At 38.3% G+C, this 25,047-nt stretch overlaps 1 protein-coding gene across 3 annotated transcripts in view; it reads right to left on the minus strand.

Annotated features, from left to right (window-relative positions):
- Positions 1-25,047, minus strand: part of PRDM6 (PR/SET domain 6) — a 99,268-nt gene that overhangs the window by 30,851 nt on the left and 43,370 nt on the right. For all 3 annotated transcript variants that reach the window (XM_060280135.1, XM_035099522.2, XM_035099523.2), the window contains exon 4: positions 5,762-5,889. In XM_060280135.1, the coding sequence (XP_060136118.1) occupies positions 5,762-5,889 (128 nt within the window). The remainder of the gene's footprint in view (positions 1-5,761; positions 5,890-25,047) is intronic.

Raw genomic sequence — 25,047 nt, forward strand, 5'->3', positions numbered from 1 at the left:
AGCACATGGAAACGCCGTTTACCTTCCCGCTGTAGCGGTTCCTATTTATCTACTTGCATTTTGACGTGCTTTCGAACTGCTAGGTTGGCAGGAGCTGGGACCAAGCAACGGGAGCTCACCCCGTCACAGGGATTTGAACCGCCGACCTTCTGGTCAGCAAGCCCTAGGCTCAGTGGTTTAACCACAGCGCCACCTGGGTCCAGCATCCTTAAAATATGCTTGTAGAGAAAATCATTGCCATGATGGAAGAATATTTCAAATTTCCATGAAATGTTTAAATGCCTGGGGGACCTTGGGGTTCTGGTAATAAAACCAGCACCAACACCCCTAAAAAAACAGCCCCAAACCTAAAGTAGATCCCACAAGCCTGAAGTCTACTTCTGGCATAGAGAAGCTAGTTTTCTTTGTTCCTAACACAGTAAACAAATGATTTAGGTCTAAAATAAAAATGTTACTAATAACCTGACATTTCTTTACACTGCTTTTATCCTAGAACAGAAATACAGTACATTTCTCAAAGCTTTAGCTAACCTCTGCTGAATATGAACATACATTTCTATAGAAAATGGCATTCCACTCTAAGAATGTTTCCTCAAAAGAAGCTCCAAAGTGGGGCTTACTTCAATAAGACTTTCTTTTCTGTAAGTATGCATAGGATTGCATCCTTTGTGATATTTGTGGTTACTGTGAATTTTTACGAACCTTTTAAGTTTGAAAGGTGGTATATAACTTTAATAAATTAATATGCAGATACACCGGTCAGGCCTTCTCCTTGGTGACACACCAGCTTTGGAGTTCCTTCTGCCCCAAAATTCAACAGGCATCTATGTTGATGTTATTTTTAGATAGGTGTTTGGAAACTGTGATTGATTTTATTATGGCTGTTTTACTGCTGGCTTATGTATCCTGTTTTTTATTGGCATTTATTGTTCTTTATCGAAGATTTACTGCTCCATGCCCTAAGATCTTTGGATGAAAGGTGGTATAGAAATTTTGGAAATAAAAGAATGAAAGAACACGACCTCTTCCCACCCAACCCCCAGAGTACGAATAGGGGAATCATTGCTATTTCATAGGAATCACAAATATTGAGTGAACATGAATGACAACCAACAAAGACCAAAGAAGGAAAAAATATATAGGAATCTTATTTTGCTTTTGATACACCTTCATGAAAAATAATAAACACAATAAAAACACCTTATTTGTATCTGCCCATTCTTCCAGTCTCCCAAGGAGGAGTCTGGCATATAATTTAGAGGCTACATCTAGCAAACTAATAGGTCTATAATTAGCGGGATTTTTCTTATCACCCTTTTTATATATTGGGGCAATTATGCTCAGCTTCCACCCTTCTGGTATGCGACCTGAACTGTTAATATATGAGAACAGTTTTGCAAAAATGGGTGACCAGAAATCCGGTCTTATCTTATAAATCTCTGCTGGGATCATGTCTTCTCCTGGAGCTTTATTGGCTAGTTGGCTTATGATTAGCCTCTTAATTTGGTTGGGCGTGACGTCTGGCCATTCTGGCAGTTCTGATAACTGAATGTGGTCAACTTGTGAGGGTGAGTTGGATCAGGGGCCATATATTCCTGTAAAATATGTAACCCAATCCTTTCCTTGGACTGGTGCTTCTAGCGAGTAGCCCAGCCCATTTGTACCTTGGGCGACCAGATGCCAAAATTTCTGTGAATCCTTTTGAAGTGCTGCATCTCCACAATAAAAACAACATGCAGTACAATCCTGTCTATATTTACTGAGAATAAATTCCCACTGATTTCAGTGGGGCTTACTCCTGGGTAGATTTCCCTAGCATTATCACCAAAGGTCTGTACTTGGCTTATGCATGGCTCACCACTAAACCTATGGTTGTAGTAACAGTTACCCATTTATCTATTCACCAGTAAATCCATATTTCTGTTTAGCTAATATCTTATCATGGAGCTGAGATTCAAAATTTGTTGAAGCAGATACATTAAAATTGGTTAACAATTATATGAAACCCCACATGCTGGTAAAACCAATGTGAAACCAGGCTTTTAAGAGATAAAATAATAAAAACAAAAATAATTGTGGAGTGGCTGTCGCTGAAGCCAGTTATAGTAAAGTAAAACATACTTATATGAGATGGATAGTAATTCAATAAATACAAGACAAGCTTTCCATTCTGGCTGAAATATTGCCTACCAGAATTATACAGTCATTGTAGTAAGAAATGACAATTTTTTACATTATCTTGTGTAAAGTATGGAGACATAAATGGACTTTTAAAAAAGTTGAATCTCCACTGGTTTCTGCAATGAAGAATTGCTACAAATATTAGCCTGAAGTTTGAGATAAAAGTGTGCAGGGTTGGTAGGCCTTAAATTTAGCCTCTCTATGAAGAATTGGCTGTAGCGGTGCAATTTGTTTCTTGTATAACACTGCCGACATAAGGAGAATCCTTAACCACATTTTTCATGGCAGTGAGATATGCACTTGTCAACATATTTTGTCACCGCAAAGTGGCTCTTGGCAACAGGATCATAAAGATCAATAAAAAAGTGCAGATTCTCAATATTTTACAAGCAGCTGCAAAAATTTCATTTATCTTGTTATTTTCCTCGCTTACTGCCACCCTGTCTCAGGAGGGCACTGCTGGCTAAGCATAATGCTTTTTCCCAACATTCTATGAATATCTGACAAAAACTCCTGCCTTCGTCTCTTTCCTGCCCTCTCTCCCTACCCCTCCATCTATTTCCACCCAAGCTGTACATTTTATTAATTCTTTCCACCATTACATAAAAATCAAAATCAGGGCAGTGCTATAAATCACCCGCATCTCCTGACTTTCAAAAAAAAAGTCTACTTTGTACTTCACCCTTGTAACTTTTCATCTCTCTGTTTGGCTTCACCTAACATAAACATAGCAGCCCAGCAAATGAATGTGCTAAAACCCAATGACACACTTTGCTGCTGAAAGAGCTGAACTGTTTTCAAGCAATGGGTGGTCTCTAAGGCTTGGAGTAGGCCAAAAAAAGGGGGGGGGAGTGTAAGCATACACGATTCCTTACAAGCATATAGAGCTTCCAAAACTTGCAGAAATCTCTGCATGCTGAAGTACATCAAAGGGATTTTTCCTCTTTCGGATAATATTTCCTTTGCTGACATGTATTTAGTATTGTGGTTGGATGACTCATAAAGATAGCTTTGTGGCGTCCCAACGCAGTTGAAGCAGAACACATGCCAACAAACATTATTGTCAGCTTCAAAATAAAAACAAAACGTTCAGCTAAGGGTCAATCAATCAAGAGTGCTTTGAAGAAAATTCCATTTAGATATTACAAATCATAACAGAATGAATTTGAAACAGCTGACTTTCAGTGAGGAAGACGTCCATGTACAATAAAAAATTAAGACGGTTTTTCAGTGTCCAACTTTTCTATTTTCTTACACTTGGACGTGGTCCCTGGTGATAGATGCCAATTGTTGTTTTTTTAATTGTGTTTTTGTAGTTCATTTTTAAAAGATCTAAAGTAATCGAAAACAGATCAACAGAGGGAACTCTAAGGAACAGCTCCATCATGAAAGGAGAATTGTAAAATCCACTTAATATTGACAGATGTGTAATGACTTTCTCATGGTCTCATTTTGCTTGAGATTTTAACCTGCATGTACCCAAATATGCACACACATAGTGATCCAGTGATTTGCTGCAGACATAGTGGTGTAAATGGGTGTAAATACCTCCCTTGTCTGCAAGGACTACCTGTGGTTCCCAGTGGTAGAGCTTCATGCTCCGGCACCGAGGGTGGAGAGCAGTTGGGGGTGGGACTGACGTGCGTTCTGGGGGCGTGGCGCACTGCCCATAAGGGTGCGGTGCACGCTCTGGGGGCGGGGGCTGCCGCCTACAGGGGTGGGGTGCCCAGCGTGGGGGGGGGGCAGCCGCAATGGCACCCTCGGGATCGTGCTGCCCGGGGCGGAGCGCCCCTATCGTCCCCCCTTCCTACGCCCCTGGTGGTTCCTTTAATGGAAGGACAACTTTACACATGCATCCTTTTTGGTAGGCAGAGGTGTCGCATGGATGAGCATATACAGGCCTCTTGGATATACATACAAAGGCCTTCAAAAATCTGCATCAGAGCAAAATCTAAGTATGAATACTTTACATAAATGCCCATGACATTAAAAAAAAATCATTGACTACTAGTCAAAGTGTTCTTTATGATCTCAGAAACAATTCTTTGATTTCCCAATTTAATACTGTTTTGCTGACGTTCAGAAGAATTGTTGTTGACTTCTTTTAAAAATCAAAGTCTCTGCTGTTGCACTTGGATTAGTGACACAAATTGACAAGTGTTTCCCCCTCTCTTTGAACTGCTTTTGTCTATTTTGATGGTTAACCCAAAGAAATATAATTTGATGATTGTCTAGTTATGAAACTGGGTGTATAATACAAAAACTACAATGCCCCCCTTTTCATATGTGATTTTTTAAATAAATAAACACTAAAAAGATTAAAGTTTGAGGCTATTTTTTCAGAATAATAAGCTAATGTAGCAGTTTCCAAATTGGCCATTCCTTCATACTGCTAGGACCAAACAGTTATTTATCATTGAGAGTCCATATATTTACGCAGCACGTTTAATAAGCAGCTTTGACTGTAAATGTAAGCTCATTGTCACCTTATATATCCAAAATCAACTTCTCATGTTGGTTCCTTAGCTGACTATAGACTCTGGTCTTCTTTTCAGGCAGGTGCTATCCCACAAAATATCTGATTATCTGTGGATAAAGTTGACTGCTCCAATATTTTCAGACCAAACATTTGAAAGATGAATAAGCAGCATGTACTGTTTTTGGAAAACTGTGCTTTTGGCTCCCGATTTCAAGGTAAACTTTGGCAGCCAGGTGAGTGGTACTATGCCTTTAAAAGCTGTACAGAAGGTGTATATTGCAGGTGTCAGTCCTCCAACGACCACAGCACTCAGGAGGGTGTGGTGTCAGTTTGTAATAAGAGAGCTCAGCAACACGTGTCTCAGAATTCACACATGTGGTTTTCTGGCCACTTCACTATATTCATTTTGAGAAAGCAAGTAGGAAAAACATATTATGTGAAGCCAGTTAGCTGATGGCAAGGAGTTACTCTTACAAAGGACTATAAAAGGGAATGGGACACATTTGGGGGTACAAATCCTTTAGTAAGGATTAGCCATGATAGCTAAATGCTAGCTCCAGTTTTGGAGAAAGTTAGTGAGGAGCAAATCAGTTGCCTTCAGACTTATGGGCTTCCTGGAAATACCGTATATAGTGGGCCGCAGTAGAAACAGGAAGTTAGATTAAATGAACTTTAGGTCATTTTGTGTTGTTATGCTCGTGGCTTAAATGTGAATTCCTCTGTCTAAATAAGACCAGGCCAGACCTTTTTATGTAAAATGGACAGTGGACATATGCCAGAGATATGCCAAGAGAAGAAATTTATTGCAGGGGTACTGTTCTGCAAAATAGCAGAAGACTTTGCACAACTTAGCAGAAGTACCCATTTTGAAATGTTGTGCAAACCCTTGTGGTTGTAGATATTGTAATGTGTTCTACGAACAGAAGCGCATCCCTGGGATTCAGTTGCCTGTTCTCACAAAACCATCTTGTGCTACATCAGATAAAGCCCTCCCATTTTCAGCTCCTTACAGTTTTCTAACACACATTTCTTTGGGAATGCTTTTATCACAGCAAAATACCGTAAACAGATATTCAGAGAATAAACTGAAGCACACTTTACCTGTACTGGACTACGGTTAAGTTCTGCTCCCCACAGTGCCTTGCGCATCGAATATACCTCATCCAGCTTGACTTACTGGGTTCCCCACCATCAATAAAGTGCTGTAGTGTCCCATCTTGGTCATATATCTGTAAAAGAGGTCAGAAGGTCAAGTAGTTAGAATGAATCATCAGCAATCATTTTCACTGCTTTGCCAGTGTTTCTGTGCGCCTGTTCTAGAAATTTATAGCAATGAGATTTCACAGCTTATTGATGCTTTTAGAAACCCAAGTGGAACAAATAACAAAATATTTTTAGTGATGGAAGTTTATCATGTCTCTCTTATCAGGCCAATCTTTCCTATTTTTAACAGACTGTTGGTATATCAAAGAGGTAACCATGTTTCCCAAAGAATATTTAACCGACTTTGACAGACCAACCTTAAATAATGAACTGTGAGATAAACAAACATCAAGAAATCGGGATGTAAGAACTACAGTGGAACAAGGATCAACATTTTCAAAGCAAGGATTCTTTTGTTGTTGCTGTTGCACCAAAACCTCTCACTGACCAAATACTTCCCAAAAAAGTTATTTGCATAATGCTAAATGGGAAAGGAATGTAAGGAACAACCATGCTGGAAGAAATGTTTGCCATTTTGTGCAGAACTGCAAACCTAATTGAACATGTAAATAAAACAGACAACTTAAAAATCAAATGTCAATCTGTGCAGGAAATGCTGAATACTATACAGTGGTACCTTGGTTTAAGAACAGTCCGGTTTAAAAACGGTTTGGTTTACAAACTCCGCAAAACTGGAAATAGTGTCTTGGTTTGAGAACTTTACCTCAGTCTAAGAACGGAATCCGAACAGTGGAAGGGCACCGGCGGTGGGAGGCCTTATTAGGGAAAGTGAGCCTTGGTTTAAGAACAGTTTTGGTTTAAGAACAGACTTCCGGAACGGATTAAGTTCGTGAACCGAGGTACCACTGTACTGGGTTTTCAGCCCAACTATCTGGTGGCAAAGCCACTCATACAAAGATCAATCTGTAGAAATGAACTTGACAAAAGGTATGGCAACCTCTGTGATGAAGTAAGCATTACTAACATAGGAAGTTGTCTTATACCAAACCAGTCCGTTAGTCTATCTACACACCAACCGGGATCAGCTTTCCAGAGTTTCAGGCAAAAGCCTTTCTCACTTCTATCTAGAGAACCCAGAGATTAAAGCTGGGGTTTTCGGCATGCAAAACATGTGATATTACACTGAACCATGTTCCCATGATTGTGGTGTGTTGGGGAGCAAATCCATACTTCTAAGTTAATTATAATGGAAGAAAAACAACTATTTTTAGATCCTTCATCTGTACAGGGGTTTCTTTATTTTTCTTCAAATGAAGAATGAACAGTCTATTTAACAGTAAGTGTACTTTTTAAAATATGACATTCTTTATGGGGATAAGAGAACCACAGTTTAAAGGTTACTATATTTTTAACTAACACCTTTTCTTTTGAGCCTTGCTCTTTTACCAAGGTCAAAGAATCAAATCTTTATGAGGGTTGTGAATGTTTAATACTTTCTTTTTGTGACTCTCATGATTATTTCATGTGCTTTTGGTTCTCTAGGGAATTAGAAACAAGAGCTAAACAAAAAACAAAACAAAAGTATTCTTTAGGGCTCATTGTTCCAGTTTGGAAAAAGCTGAAAATGCACTTATCCCTTAAATAAGAGAAAGTAAAGTTCCCAAACCTGTTCAGAACTGACCACACCATGCATGCTCATTAAAAAGCTACTTGTGGTGCCTTTGGGTAACCAGTTAACTCAAAAAGCAAATGAACACGGTGAAGCCCTGTGATATTCAGCTGAAAAATACTGGTATCTAGAGCGTTCAACAAAATGAAACTACACAGCTCTCAGTTATTCTCTTCTGTTATTTTCCTGATATAAAATACCTTGATATTATTGCGTCATCAGTAAGCAAGCTTAACTTCATACTCATATGAAGCAGGGATAAGGAGCTTGTGGCCTCCATATGTTTTTGGACTAACAGCCCCAGCCAGCTTAGCCAATGGCAGGAATTTTAGTCCAGCAATATGAGACAAAGAGATGTGAAGGCCCAGGGGCGGGGGCAAATTGGGAGAGGACCCAATGTTTCCACAAGGACTCCCCTTACCCTATTTTTCCAATGGAAAAACTAAAAATTTTGGGAAATACTGGAAAAAACCTCCTTTTGGAATGAAAGAAATAACTTTTTACTCTCTCAAAATGTGTGCTATCCTTATTATGTAAGGGGGGGAAGAAATATGTGAAATATTTAATTTTTTATCAAACCTAAAGTTATCTTAGGACCCTCGTACCTACGGGACCGCCTCTCCCGGTATGACCCACAGAGGACATTACGGTCCACAAATAATAACATATTGGAGATCCCGAGTCACAAGGTGGCTAGGCTGGCCTCGACCAGGACCAGGGCCTTCTCAGTACTGGCCCCGACCTGGTGGAACGCTCTGTCCCAGGAGACTAGGGCCCTGCGGGATTTGTCATCTTTTCGTAGGGCCTGCAAGACAGAGCTGTTTCGTTTGGCCTTCGGACTGACGCAGTCTGACCCCACGGTTACCCTCCCCTAAGGTTTTATTTATAATGGTTTTATCTTATTCGTAGATTTTTAATTTTAAAATTGAATTTTAACATTGTATTATTCTGTTGTTTTAACTGAATTGTTTCTTTTATATTTGTGTTGATATTATTTGTTGTTAGCCGCCCTGAGCCCGGTCTTGACTGGGAAGGGCGGGGTATAAATAAAAATTATTATTATTATTATTATTATCTTACTTTAACAACATAAAATGTATGAGATATCTCATGGTTGTTTCAGTGTTTCCAACTGTCTGGTCCCCGCCCGCCCGCCCCCCCACACCTCAGGGTAAGGTCTTGTTTCTCAGGAAACAGGGTGCTCTTTAAATATGTCAATTAAACATGCCAAATAGTATAAGTTTGGGATGTATTTCAATTTCTCCCCCAAAATTCCATTTACCTCCAAAACCCCGGGATAGGAAAAAGGCAGAATTTCCTTCCCCAACCCCGCCCATGGCTTCAAAATTTCCAGATACAGTATTATAAATCTTTAGCCAAACCATATATGACATGGTAGATCCATCAACAGATCTATCAACTTTTGATCAAAGCAGTGGTAAATCAGGAAACTCATATAGGGAGGGAAAAATTGAGTACTGTATTACTTTAATCAGTGCCGTTGCTTTGACCGCATTGAAGCCCCCAATGCCTGTTTTGGAGTATTTTTTTAAAAAGAGATCTAGTCATGGAACTTCTACATCACATGTGAATTGGACCACAGCTTATTCACAGAAAATGTTCCTTTCGTGTAGAGAATCTAGTGCTAGTATAATTATTTTAATCAGATCATGCATAAATATTGAAGAACTAACAATAAAAGCAAACATCAAACTGTAATTGGTTGACAGATTTAATTTAAATGCTTAGGCTTAAATTCTATCTCCAATTACATGTGCTTATAACCCTTTTAAATTAACTGTGTGCAACTGAACACAGGTCTGGTGCTTTCATGAGTACTGGACTCCTTAATTTCAACACTTTTAAGGTTTAATGCTTTTTGAATAAATATTGTGGGTTCCAACTATATTAAAAGTTTTGCTACACTGCTAAGTAAAACCTGTTGTTAGTAGTGTACTTCAAATATTTCCAAACATTTAAAAAATATGTTTAAAATATTTTAATTACTATTTTATGTAAACATGACAGGCCACAATGACTTAAATAATGAGCATTGTTGGAATGAAAAAGCCTTTTATACTGAATAATCCTTTACCGTTTCTTAGAGCACATCAGATGCTATTCCACTTGAAAATTTAGAGAACTCAGTTTTATAATAGGAAATCACTTATAACTAGGGATAGAACAGAAATTCAGTTCAATTTGGATTTTAGTGCAAACCGACATAATTCACTGTTCACAAAATATATATGAACCAAAACACAACTATTCTTCAAAAACCACGTTGATGAATTTAATGATGTTCTCCAACCAAGCAATAAACACAAAAATGCTTGTACTGGAAGTGTGCAAAAAATGTATATATTAGTGAAAAAACTTGTTAAATCATGGTTAGGGGAAACTGTATCCCAAAAAATTGTGTATATATTAGGAGAAATTCATACTAACATGATGAATTTTATAAGGGCTTTTTGTTTTTGGAAAATGCGAATGGTCTTTTAAACTGAGGAGGGGGTTACTGTTTTTGTTTGTTACATGTTATGTATTTTTGTGTTTTTATATTGTAAACCACCCTGTGATCATCAGATGTAGGGCAGTATAGAATTTTAATAAATAAACAGAAAACAAACTATGTTATTATAATTCTGCTTGCAATTGCACTCTTAATTTCTTACTTTTTGTGCTAGAAAATAAAATGTAATGGATTTGTTATCATCTCAAAATCATAGATTAAAAGCCACCAAGACACTCTTCGTGGTTTGATTGTGTAAGCTGACCAATCCATTACAGCTCAAAGAGCTGCATGGTTGTCAGCTGAACTGGAACAAATGGGGCAACACTTACAGAGTATATATCTGAACCTCACCACCCATAACAAATTGCTAACCACTACAAATATTTGTTTTTCAGAAATGCTTTGTTTTTCATTTACAGTGAGTTCACACAACCCTTCTTTCCAGTATAGAGATCAAAACAGATCTTTCCACATCTTTCTCTTTACTTTGAACAGCTTTGTGGAGCTTCTAGTTTGCTCAGTAAAGCAACTATGGAGAAGGAGGTGTTTAATTCTCCCACCCCTGCTGTGTCTCCTATCTGACATAAACCAAGCAGGTACCTGGTTTTCCCCTCCTAATGGGGCTGATAACAGAAGTGGGGGTTGGGGGTTGGCAGGGAAACAGCACACAGGGAAAGGATTATCAGTCTCCTGAATCATCACTGTTTGTGCATTAAGTTGACTTTTTCAGTTGAAGACTGAACAGATCATGAAGCTGAGGCTCCAATACTTTGGCCACCTCATGAGAAGAGAAGACTCCCTGGAAAAGACCCTGATGTTGGGAATGATGGAGGGCACAAGGAGAAGGGGACGACAGAGGACGAGATGGTTGGACAGTGTTCTCGAAGCTACCAACATGAGTCTGACCAAACTGCGGGAGGCAGTGGAAGACAGGAGTGCCTGGCGTGCTCTAGTCCATGGGGTCACGAAGAGTTGGATAACTAAACGACAACAACGTATCAGCTCCAGGCTGGTATACCTAACAGGGCTGATTCTAGGATCTATCAGAGAAATGGAGGGGCTTGGGCCTCAGATACTAGGCCTCCTCTCATTCACCCCACTCTCACTCAAAACAACTTCTCTGGGGGCTTACTACGGTACCAACAAAAACACCTGGCAGTGGTGGATTTACTGAATTTTCTAAGCTGCTCAAGCCATAGGATCTGTTGGTGGGAATTGTTTTTGTCTTTATTTAATGGCTAACAAATGCAAGGTTGTTGCATCTGCATGTTTTCCTTTTTTCCATAGGTTTAACAGGCTTTGTGGTTCACTGATTCAGTAATTCCAATCCTTGAGCAGTGAAAGATGCTGCTAGTTTAGTTTATTTATTTGAAGATGGTAATGTACCCTACATACCAGTCACAAGAGCGCTTGGATGGAGTATGATGAGGCAGTTACATCCTTGTGGAAGCTGTTTCCCACTTTCATTTATCTAAACCACTGCACACTGCAAATATTAAGCTACACTAAATGAGAATATAAATACAGCTATTCTGGGTCAAACTAATGACCATCTAGCCCAGTATTCTGTCTCCACTAATGGCCAGATGCAGATGCTTTTAACCACCTCGGCTGTTAATAGAGTCCCTGTAGTATGTTACAAGTCACTTTGTTTAAAGTATTATAGTATTAGGAGCACCTTAAGTATTACGATGGATGCCCTTAGCATCTTGTGCAATAGCTGTTGATATTCTTTCAGTCGTCTAAGAAATTTTCTAGTGCTTTTTTGAACTTCATTAAGCAATTGGCAATTGCTACTTCTGTTGAAGAGTTCTAGAGGTTAACTGTGCACGACATAGAAAAAATATAAATTAAGCTCACCGTCTCTAGGGGAATTGAATATACTAAAATAGGATGATACACAGTAGATGAACTATCCAGTAATACTACCAAGAGAAGCCAGGTAGAAAAGCCAGGTTCCAGAATATATCAAGAATGCTGCACACCAAATCCTACCAGAAAACGTATTCCGAAAGTTCTTATTCTAACATGTAGCCAGCCTTCTGGGGGCCACATTCCAGTGGTGGACAGGCCTAGAGGCAAAAGTAAGCAGAACCAATTAATGTGAATTTTAGCTTTAGAATCATAGAATTGTAGAGTTGGAAGGGACCCTGAGGATCATCTAGTCCAACCCCCTGCAATGCAGGAACACACAGCTGTCCCATACAGGGATTGAACCTGAAACCATGGCATTATCAGCATCTTGCTCTAACCAACTGAGCTATTTTTACTCCCCTTTGTAAGCCAGTTTTACACACACTCACATGCCCATCTAAATACTCTATCTAGGCAAGCAAGAGCCATTATCAGAGTTCAAACACACATTCCAGCCAGGCAAAAACACACCAGCAGGATGCAAAGCAGGGGTGATGGAGGGTATGGCCTGGGGAAAGAGGTGTGGCTAGAACCAGACAGAGAGGCCTGGAGGGCCACATTTGCTCTAGGACTCTAAGGCTTCCCCACCCTGGCCTGCAGACTGGAGACTATGAGATCATGACAGCAGAATAGCAGTATATACCCGAAAAAGCAGGGTTCCTAACTGCTTGTAGATAGCCTGTTCACATAATCCAATAAAAGATTAGGAAGAGCAAGAGCATGCATGAACCCTCCACATATTTAGCAAATGTGTGAAGAGGGCTAACAACTGGATGGTTCAGAGAGTCTAAAATAAGTAGAATCACAACAGGAAGACAAATAGGCCAAAGTCAGCTCCCTAACTTTTAAAAACAACAACACATGCATATTTTTATAAGCACGGCCCTTGCATCAGGAAATGATTTAATACCAGTTTCTGCCTTTACTGAAAATTTTCCATCTTTCTCTATTTCAGCATAATCATGCATCTGATAATTAGCTATTCTCTATTGACACAAATAAGTTATACTATACCAATTCATTATACATTCATTCATTAGAAACACAACTGATTTCAGACTTGTCTTCAACTACTGGTAAGTCTTTTTAAACAAGTGAAACGATGGCAGTCTTTTGCTGCGCATCTCTTTAAGAGCAGGACAGAGGTTATTTAACAGCTTCTTACTGAGTAATCATTCTCTGATAGTATTACAAATATTCTCACTAGTGATTGATGCCAACGGCAACAGCAAAGAGGTCCAGAAATCCCATAACTACTTACATCTGACTTTTTCAAATAATATATCTCAAGTAATTCCCAATGACAAGGACTTCCAGCAGAGAGACATAATAATCTGATCTTTTTCTCTCCAGTCTGTACATATTTGGGTTTAATTAGGACACATTTATATGTCTAGGCCCCTTCTCTACCTGTCATTCAACTGCTATACTACATGTGAAGATGCTACCTACAAACACCATTTAAAATCTATTGATGTCAGGAAGAAACTGCATGTTCAGATGTGGACATGCAAGGTTGCAAACCAGAGATCAGGAAGAGTAAGACTGATCCACTGTCAAAATGCCCATCCCTACCCCACACAAAAAATATTCGCAAACCCACTAAAGTCTGAGATGTACAGAAAACATCTTGGCCTCAGAGCCTGCCTATTTAAGAATTTCCATTTTCCTGTCAGATGTCCTGTTTGCTCCAGTCTTCCTTCTTGTCTTAAGCATGTACACAATACAGGCACACTTTCTGGCCCATACAGACAGAAACCTCCCTCTCAATTGATCTGTAAACCAGAAGGAAAACAAAGCAACATTTAATTCCCACCTTCCTTGATACTTGGAAGGTGCCAACTGATAATTTTCCATATGTAAAGGGTATATAAGCGCAGAACAGGTTCAACTACAGGTGTCAAAGCTGTGCCCCCAAAGGTAGTGCCACCAGCCAGACTATAGAAAGATTCCCTTCTCCTGGACAGTAAGCTCTTTCGTGCTTCTTCCTTCCAAATTTCTAACTCATCACTTCCAAATTCAAGATTTCAAGACTCTGAAAAACAATCGTTTTTTTTAAATGGCCCATGCATTCTCTGCATGTAAGTATGGAATATATATCTGACTGCATACACCATACATTTAAAGCAGATGGATTCCCAAAAGAATCCTGGGAACTCGAAAGTGAGGCACTGCTGTGTGTCTTCAGGTAGGGGTGAGGAGAGAGAGGACCTTAAAGACTACATGAGCACTGCTTTTATTTTACTTTTACACAGCAGGGGAGTGCTTGACAGTCCAAGGGTTGTTGGCTCCACATGCCGGATCACCCTTCATGAGGAATACTTAAACAAAGGCCAAGGAAGAGGAGCCAGGACAAGGTTCACCTATGGTGAAGAAGGAATTCCAGCTCTCAATTGCATCCACCTTGGCCCAAAGGTAACTTGTATTTCCTGAGGCACCTCCTGTCTAAGACGTTTCAATACAAAGAGGGTAGCAGTTGTAAACCTCCTGAGGAAAATTTACAACTTCTGTCAGTTGTGAACTAGCTGTGGTCAACACTGATTCTGATCAATTGCACATGTGACATGTTTGTGCCTCCATCTTGCCCTTCCACTACTAGAGAATATGCTTCCCCTATGACTACTACAAACGTCATCTGACTGGAGGAGTACAGAGATAATCAGAGCATGCTCACCCATGCTTGGTCCCTTTATCAGTTCACCAGTTTTGTTCAGCCTCAAAGGAAGCACTTCCTTGAAGCCCAATCCATCCCCTAGTGCCATTTTAGGAGTAGATGAAGACTGAGTGGCTCATCTTTCCTTTGCCACCAACATATCACTGGGGAAGGAGGGCCTTTAACTTGATCTGAATTTTGCATTATTGCTACTATAATAATACTCAATATTTACATAGTGCTCAAAATGAGTAAAACAGTTAAACAATAAAATAGTAAAACAGTTAACAATAAAGTTAAGCCAACAGCATTTATCACTGTGGTGCAGTAGGTAGGCTAAGATGAGAGAAGCTTGCCTGTGACATCCCAGAAATTTGAGATTTGAGAACTTTCCATCCAATAACTCATGTTTATAAGCACTACAATGCAGTACACTGGTGTGTACTGACCCTTCCATTTGGAGCCTGTATTGTTGTAGAGCTTGTTCAAGCTGGGATCATCATGCAAATTTCAGCAGCTCATACACAGTCTACATACAGAGGTACCAGATCACACTAATGGATCTCTATGTGAGCACTGCCCATGGTCCACACACAAATCCAAAGCACTCAAATGGGGACTACTGTCAACTATGAACAGCCTGCAGACTTTCTGAACAGACTTTCTGAACTCCTTCAGAATACACTACATCTTGAAATAATTTAATCTGAAATCTTAAATGATATTATTTGGCCTGTAAATTGTTCTATGGAGTAAATTATATGAAGTATTCAGCCTAGTGAAGCCTAGATTTCTTTTGCTTTACTCTAATAATTCATGGGTGACATCCAATGGACTAAGTCCACTGTTTTCAATGGGTCTACTCTAACTAACTGACAGGCTGTGACCAGAGGAGAAATGACCGCTGGGAGAAGCTCAGAGAGAAGAAACATCATGGTGCATCTGTAGCAGCAAAATCGGACACCTTCATCTGACCCAGCTGCAATCAAACATGTCTCTTCTGTATTGGGCGCCACAGCCACAGCAGGCGCTGTAACTCTAACAACAGATAGACTTTATCCCCCAATGGTGCACTTTTCCATTGTCTCTCAAGACAGATAAGATGCCCACAACTCTAACAAACATTGGATATCACTCAATCTTTTAGGCAATAATTTTGAAGGGGGTATTCATGTTTCTAGTCATCCAAGCAGTGTGCCATCAAGACAGAACTTTGGGAGAGAAGTCAAGAATGAGTTGGAGGGCCTCCAAACACAGAACAGTTGGCTTACCACCCTTTGAATTTAAAAGTTCAAGAAGCTAAAATTACCTAATCGTATCACTGCATCAACTGCTAAGTCATCAGCGAATTGAATTATATTTCTTTCTTTATGCAAGTGTTCCAAAATGAAACACATAAAAAAAACCATTTTGAGTATTTTGAAATGGGTGAAATGCCAAGTTCCCCAGTTGATGATTAAAAGTTCAAGTAATAAAGTGTATGACAAACTATGCTTGAGATTCTCCATAAAACAAATGAGTAATGATTGTAAAAGCTAGAGCCATGTTTTCATACTGATAAATGGCCATAGTGTTCCTACAGTTCACATTCATTAGATTTTAGGACTAGAAAATCAGCATGCTAATGTTTCCATATACAGCTAACCCTTAAATATGCTTCCTAGGTTTTTTTTAGAACCAAAGTTGTCATTAATAAAGAAGTCCATATTCCCTTAATGGTGTTTACCTATGAAAGGATTTCTCGCCCTCCATCCCTTATCAATGTATATTTAGGTTACATATTGCTAAGCATCATGCAAAGTTTATAAAGACTGGTGATTTTGTTTTTTTCTGAAGAATGTTAGATTAGTCCATGCTCAAACTGCAGCAGTCCTAAGGAGTTTTTCAACATTTGGCCTATCTAATCTCTAAAAGTGGCAGAGGGCATCAATACAATGCAAACCATCAATCAATCCAGAGTCTTCTTCAGACATCAGAGTAAGACTTTGGGAGATTCACTTTCCATTATTAGAATTTGGTCTGTGATTAGAATAAGTCACTCAACATTTTACTTTTTACTTGGCCAAAGTGTATACACCAGGAAAAAAGGTCTGACAGTTCATTCATTTTGCTCCATCCTGGAACCAGATGATGTTTGACTGGAGAGACCCACCCTCTTTGATCTTGTAGTCTTTTGAGAGTGCCCTACTGTGAAAAAAATGTTATCCGTCCAAATTAAAGAGAAATATTTCTGCATCCAGCTGTTAAAATGTGACATGTTTGCCATTTTTCAGTATCCTGGCTAAGTGCCACCTTTCAGGCTGTGTTTCAAATCTATCTTTTTCCCTTCTTCTCAGCAATGATGCCCACAATGTGTCCAACATCACTATATAACATCAACACCAAAAGGAAAATACAAGTAATACTTTTTATATCCATGGACTGTACTACAAATATTTACACATGTTCCTCTTGTGTGAATGTGTGTGTTAGGCTGTTAGAAAATATCTAAACCAGAAACTGTTTTGAACATTTCATGGTACATGAAATGAAATATAAGGATTTTTTTTATAAAAAAAAATCTACCTAAGAAAAATGAACTACACTTTAGTTCTGATTACAGTACCCAAACCACAAAGTGAAGCCTGTGCAGACTTCGTTTACAAATGAAACGCGTTTGGATGTTATTAAGACTGTTTCATGTGCACTTGAGTCCACATCAAAAAAATGGCTCTAGTTCAGCAGGACCCAGTTCTGTTTAAATTAAGATGAACTTCTCATGAAAGCTTGAGTAAACATTTAGGTTTAAGTAATCAAGAAAACCTGTATCTTCTCATATTTATTAAGTGCAATTTTTAGAGTTATAAAAACTCCTGTCACAAGTTGTGTATACTGTAAATTAAGGATAGGCCACATCATTAGTGTTTTCCCATCTATTGAGGTGGAGAAGACACAACAGGTTCCAATTTCTTTTTCAACTTTATTTGTCTCTCTTCCCTCTTGCTGCGAGGTTTACTCATATTGATCACTGCTTCATAGGCCCTGAAATACTCACTTTATTTCTGTCCTGTAATTTATCTTAAGAATAACGAGAACAATTTGGAATACATTCTCTCATACTCATCCTTCTAATACAATGCAAAAAACGAAAATGGAATAAGGGGTGGCCTGGATATTTGACAACTAGTATTTGGAGCTATATCATCTCTGATGCTGGAGTTAGTATAACCATCATGATTGGTAGTCACTGGTCACTTTATCCTCCATGAATTTTATACAACTGTAGAGTTGGAAGGTACCCCAAGGGTAATCTAGTTCAACCCCCTGCAATGCAGGAATAATTTGTCTGATTCACTTTAAAACTACCGGTATCTAAGCTGGTGGTGGCCATCTTCAGGAACAAATTTCACCCTGTGTGGATAAGTGCTTCCTTTTATTTGTTAAAAGACTCCCACAATTCAGAGCCCCACCTCTGCCTTATACTTAGTTTGTGGTCTTGGATACATGACTGGTTCCAATTTAGTCTAGAACTCTGTTTCCAGCTGTGATCAACTAAATATCTCTGGAAAGCATAAAGAAGGGTAGGAGGAAAGCACTGTTCTTCTGTTTGTCAGAAGCGTGTGTGACTGGGAGGTAAACATTGGCATTTAAATCATGACTGATATGAGATGATTCCATGGGCAGAGCTGGGGTGAAGAAAATCCAGCAACTTTAAACAGAACTAAGGAAAGGTGTGACAACAAGAGTAGGCCTTGCTACACATACTTTTAGAAGCATCAGACATCACTAATGAATGGTTTGAGCAGCTGTTGAAAAAACAGCATTGACCTGTTTCTATAGTTGTATTATTATTTATTATTTCTACGCTTCTTTTATGTTTAACACAAATAAAGGTTTAAACAGTTTAATTCAGAAATTCAATTCAGTTTGCATTTACTTTCCAAAACAATTAGAACCAAAACACAGCCAAACTTCAAAATGCTCACTTATTTAAACCTTGTGATGAGGTTTTCCAAAATGCATATATTACAGGAAACATGCATTTTAGTGAAAGTAACATACAACTATGTATGTTATTAGGAGAAATTGCTTCAAAAGTACATACAAAATGTGTTTATTAGGAGAAATTTGCAGGAAAAGGTTGAAGAATTTTCATGAGGTTTTTTTTAATTTAAAAAAGTCACAAATTGCTGCAGAAATGTAGAGAACTGAATTTAAATCTGCAAAAATGAGAAGCTGAGAGAAAAATTGACAGATCCTTTTATCCCTAGCTATGGATATTTTTAATCTGTTTTTATTTGTGCTGGACACAACATAGTAGGGGGCTCACTTGCAACAACTAGATACACAAATTGTATTTACATTCCTTTTGAATTTTAGTTTCAGAAGTAGGAAATAACTTCTCCTTCATGTTGAATGTGAGTCTGTACCAGATTTGTGTACCAAATCTGTTTAAATATACATATATTTAAAAAAATTAGAAATGTAAAAATTTCATTAAATGTATGTTGACAAATCAGCATTTGACTTGTTTTCTCATCTGTGTCAACCATGCAATACAGGCTACATGACTGGCTTTAATCATTTCCACGAATGTATGTTCCAAAATTATTTTCATCAATAATAATATAAAGACATCGCTCAGACCTTTTTTCAATACCACTGATAGATATGAGACCCATCCTTTCAAATCAGATTCATAAACAAATATGGAAGAAGGTCCCCTTTTACAAGTCTACTACTCTCTCTCTCTCCCTCCCTCCATCTCTTTTTTTTTTCAAAGCCCAACAAAGCAGAAATCATTCTGGTCATAAATAATGTGCCACCTCTAGTTCTTAAGTAACATTTTTATAGCTTCAAAAAGTGGGGAGGAAGCCTAGAGAAATGTGCTGGAACTTTTTTCAATAAGGAGTTGTTTTAAAAAATGGAGGGGGGGCACACCACCACACATTAAACATTTGCCCTAATGAAGTAATGGTTTTCAAGGATCTTACTTCTTTTCTGTACTGCCTACAGTTTTATTTCGTTGTTGAAATGTGTCACTTTTAAAATTATGATGTTTTCAAAAGTCTACTACATTCTCTTTCTAACCCCCTACAAAGCACATTTGGTTGTATCTGGGGCAAACTGACCTCCATTAGGTTATGAATAGCATAAATTTAACATTTGAAAGTTATTCTAGAAATGCTTGTAAACTTTATTTTTGGTAGCCTTTTCAGCTTACTCCATCCAGCAAGAATAAACCTAAAGACAGCTGTCAGGGTCTCAAGAGAAGGCGAGAGGATACTATGAAGAAGTCCCAGTCCCAGGGAGTCCCTGATTATTACAAGAGTCATAGCCAGCTTAGATAAGATACTGTTGGAACAGCAGCCCACTGCAACAGCTGCTGCTGCTGCCCCCCAATCTATCGTTTTGGACAGCTAAAACTTGTTTAACCACAGTCTAAGAGACTTGGGTGCTAATGAACAAATAGATCAACATGTCATTGTTCGCCCTATTTGGAGTAGAGATGACTTCATTTCACAATAGAAATCACTTTGTTCCTTTACTAGAAACTTTTATCATTGCTTGAATATTAATGCATCAAATTAATGTATCACAATATCTGTAGTATTCTGTATAGCTGAATACAGTCTTACCTTCAATCCCGAATGCCTTGGTACACAGACGTTTTGGCCCCCGAACGCCGCAAACCCAATAGTGGGTGTTCCTGTTTGCAAACGTTCTTTGGAACCCGAACGTCCGATGGCGCTTCTGCGGCTTCCGATTGACTGCAGGAGCTTCCTGCAGCCAATCAGAAGCTGCACTTTGAGTCAAAGAGACTTCCAGAATGGATTCCATTTGACTTCCAAGGTACGACTGTATTATGTGAGCAAGTGATCTTGTAGCAATACATCTCTCCTTACCATTCAATTTTATATAAAGTATTGTAATACATTATACTGTTACCACAAAAAATAACAAACCCTTAATCCTCTTCGCTTGTTTTATGCATTGATCAAATGACAACAAAATGACGTAAAAGAGGATGCATATTGGTACACTGTAAATTATTTTGCCAAAACAACTAACCATACAATAACACATAGATGCAAGGAGTTTTAATGTTGCTAAATAAATATCAGGAATATGTTTTGTATCTCCCCCCCCCAAAATACAATTATCCAAAATAAGAGCACAAAAATGTGATGGGAAAATCAACTTATTAACAGGGTAGCATTTTTCTGTTTTTGTTTTTGTTTTATTCAAATGAATATTTAGGGATATTAACCCATTAGCTACTTGTAAAAACCCTAGCCTGCTTTACTAGCAATTGATCTACGTTTTAACAGTATATCCACCTTTTTAGCTCAACTTATGAACATGCAGAAATTAAACCAATTATAGTAGGAGGGCTCCTATTGCTTCTTCCTATTTTGTCTCAGAGCTACAACTTGTTTACAAATGCAATTCACATGAAGCATGGTGCTAGACTCCAATAATCATGTGAAAAATCACTCTCCATTTAAAGCCAATGTGGTCTAGAAGACTAAAGCACATCCCAATTTTTTCATTGGGTTAAACAAATCCTGAAGTAGCAGTCCTAGTTTCCCCCCACCCACCCTGCATCAATGTTGATGGGTGAGGGAAGATCATATCACCCAGATTTTTTTCCAGCAAGAAAGACAGAAGCAATTTGAACATCAGGAATCCATTATGAGATTTCTATACCAATAAGCAACCTATATCTATTAACCAAATAAAATGGACCTTGTCAAATCTTAACACAAACTGGATCCATTTTAATCAAATTCATTGTTTTATTGTAAAAGTACAAGCTTTGAGACCCTTAACACAATTTGAAATTCATGGGTAAGGGAGCAGAAGGATTAGTTTCTAAATTTTACTCCATTTTGCTTGATGTAGCTTATGGATATATGGAACCCCTTAAAAAGATATGGGAACTAGATATTGGCACATAAATTATTCCTAAGGATTAGAGAATAAAATTTGTACATATTATCATTTATTGTAGGAATGTCAATTGGTGCAATATTTTTGGAATTTAATATTGATAGAAATAATAAATATTACAAAAGAAAATTAATGTTGCTGAATATTTTTGATGATGCCAATGTAAATACCTGTATATCATCAAAACAATTGGTCTTATATATGATCTTGGCAGCCCAAATAGTGATTGTAACTCAATGGAAAACAGCCCAAAATCTAACACTGTGGGTGCTTATTACGACTCACCCTGGAATCTTGCAAGAACAAAGAAAATGACACATAATTTGAGATTTCAACAAGGACTAGAAACTCCAGACACTTTTTATAACATTTTGAATTCTTTTGTGACATACGCAGTGGAACCACCATTTTCAAGACAACCCTCATCACAAGCTTGGCAATCTGGAACTGTACTTGATCTGAGAATTTTCATAGTCTTTACTTTGACTTTCTTATTTTAACTCATGTGCAACTACTCATTCTGCATGCCTATTTTATTAGATCCTTTTTTCATCTTTTGCGGTTTGTCTGTTGTTATAATTGCACTCTCTGTTTCATGTAAATTATAAAATGAAATAATAATAATTAAACCTTTGCAAAACAATCGTATTGATTTGTGGAACAAACAGGAGGAAAGCAAGAACCCCTAAAAGGTGATTCCAAGAGTTAACATATTGCCTAACGTCTCAAAAACCTACCACGATTTTGTGAGATTTTGGATAATTCCAATAAAGGTATTTCTCAGCTGTGACTTGTGGGTCTTTTTCTTATGGACTAACAAAGCTACATTTGCTTTTAGTAATATTTACAGTATTGATTACTTTTCCCCACAACCTTATTTTATGTATCTCACATTTCATGACAAAAATAAAATGACTCGTTTTTCATTTGTGTAGAGGAAGGACACAAATAAGGAACTCTCGTCCCCATCCCCACAAAAAATAAACTTCTGAATTTCAGCATCCTGTTATCCACATGCTACAATCAGTCACCATCAGCTCAGATCCCATCCATGTAGAATATATGTGAGGATTTTTTGCACAATGTATATCACTATATAGTTACTTACACTGAACCACATTTACCATGTTATTTTCCATTCATTTAGTACAGATCCCTTTGGAGCCCCTTCACTATTTGTTTTCATCATTCTAAATAATTCCCTGCTGCCACTAAACTTGGCCACCCCTGCTCACCCCTGATTCTAGGCCATTTATGAACACGTTAAGAAGCTCTAGCCCTATTACAGATCCTTGGAGGATCCCACTTCTTATACAGCTTGGTGGTATACACTGCTTTGTGAGAACAATCCATCTATTCCTACTTTTTCAGCTTAAAAAAGTCAACTAAATATGTGCTGGTACATCCAATGAAAATCTACAACGACATAGGGTTGGATCCAGAGTTTCGTGCATAAGGTGAGGGGTGCAAGCTTCCTTCCTTGCTCTTTATTTCCATGGAAAAATACTCCCCTCAATACTCCACTGAATGACAGAGGATTTCATTTTACAATTCATATGCTAGGTCCAAAAGTAAGTGTACATAGTAGGGCTGGTACAAGTTGACTTTTCTACTCCTACCTTCCCACATCAGTCCTCTGCAAACACTCTACCAAGGGTCAGGGGACCCCGCTGAATGGAGAAGGTGTGGCATGGGCATTGAGGGAGAATACAAAAAATCTGCTGCAGCATCTTCCATAAGTGAAGCTGGAAGTTGCCTCTACCCAATTTACAGGGGTCTCCCCTTCTCTCCCCTCCCCCTGCCCAGTTCCCATGCCACAGCCCACTCCATTCAGCAGAGTTCCTGACCTTTGGAGGAATGTTTGTAGGGGACTGATGTGAAAAATCAACTTGTGCCAACCCCATATGCACACTTAAATCAGGAAGAGCCCATGACTTGTAAAATGGAAATCAAAGTTGAAGTATTCTGTAGCTGCCTTAAGAAATCCAATAATATAAAAAAATTGCTATAGGCAAAAAGAGTTTAGTGTGTCTTTCCTATATTATGGGTGAGATCGCTTTTCCAAATAGGCAGAAATACTACATCATGTCATTTTGAACTTTTTCTGACCTTATTGCATAAAAAAGGCTAAAATTGGGAACAAATGTTTTGTAAGGAAAATATTTGTGACTTCAGATTTGTAAAACAGAGACTGTTTAAATTATACAAATTTATTCTAGTGGACATGTTGTATGCATCATCAAAGGTAGATATCAGACCTCATTCTACTCTTGTGTATGCTGCTGTAAAACCAACTTTAAGTGTTGCTTTACATTAATACGCTTTATTTATACCAGTACAAACTGATGCGAGCGTATGGCTCACATCAATGATAGCACTGCAATCTCAGAAAACATAAAATGCTATTTGCACTTTAGTTTAACTCTGAATAACCATAGGCCATCACTTCAAATTTAGACGGCAGCAAGATTCAGAGACTGTGGTAGCCATTTTGCTATCATATTCGCTGATGATTCTGATATAACAGAAATACTCATTTCAAAACCTTGCTTGTCCAGCGCTTTCAAAGTAACAAAACACAATTCTGTTAATACAAAGAGCTGTGTAGTTCATGTAAGTATCTGTCCTCCTCCACCCTGACCCCATATTATATCCAATCTGATTCTAACATCTTATATCTTTGTGTTGGATTTTAACTGGCAGATGTCAGTATCATCTAGCTGAGACATTGTTTACCCCAGAGCCTTCAAAGCTGTGTGTCGTGACACGTTAAGTGCGTCAGCTGCAGTGTGTAGGTGTGTCATGCTAACGCTCTCAACACTCCTCCCTGGGCTGGAAATGGGTTAGTTTAACCTCTGGTTTGCTGGTAAAACTGAATTACTGTGTTGCAAAATGATGCATGTCTAAAACGTGTGTCACCAACATGAAAAGTTTAGAAAGCTGGTTTACCCCATTTATCACTGGGGTTGATTCGGCAGATATGCATAGGAAGATGGGCGTCCCCTCTCTGCTTCCCCACTCCATTTGCATCCCTCATGAAACTGTCTGCTCAGTGAAGGATGATGACACTGGAGACAGAAGGAGGGTACTGTTCTTTGGTCAAACTATATGATAGCTAGAACCTTCAAACAAGCTCATGAAATTTTTCATGGTATAACCTCAATCAATTTTGGCTGAAATACAGGATATAAATCTGATTACATACAAAAAAAATAATTTTATTGATCTGTTTTTGTGACAGTGTTTTATTTATTTGTGAATCACCTTTGTATGCCTTTTCAAAATGAAAGTATACAAATTATTTTAATAAAATACACGTATATACTAGACTGAGACAGCTCCCAGGAATTCATTGCCCGTACAAACTTAAAAGGATCATGTGTCACATTTTAAAAAATGTAGCCAAGGTCTGCCACCTCACGCCACAATTAATGTGTTAGTCAAAGTGCCAAAGTGATGTTTTTGCTTCAATAAGCCAACACAGACTCCAGCAGTGTAATCTCAAATAACACAAACATACACTTCACAAGAGCATATGT

This window comes from Zootoca vivipara, chromosome 11, assembly GCF_963506605.1.
Source record: "Zootoca vivipara chromosome 11, rZooViv1.1, whole genome shotgun sequence".
NCBI classification, from domain to species: Eukaryota; Metazoa; Chordata; class Lepidosauria; order Squamata; family Lacertidae; genus Zootoca; species Zootoca vivipara.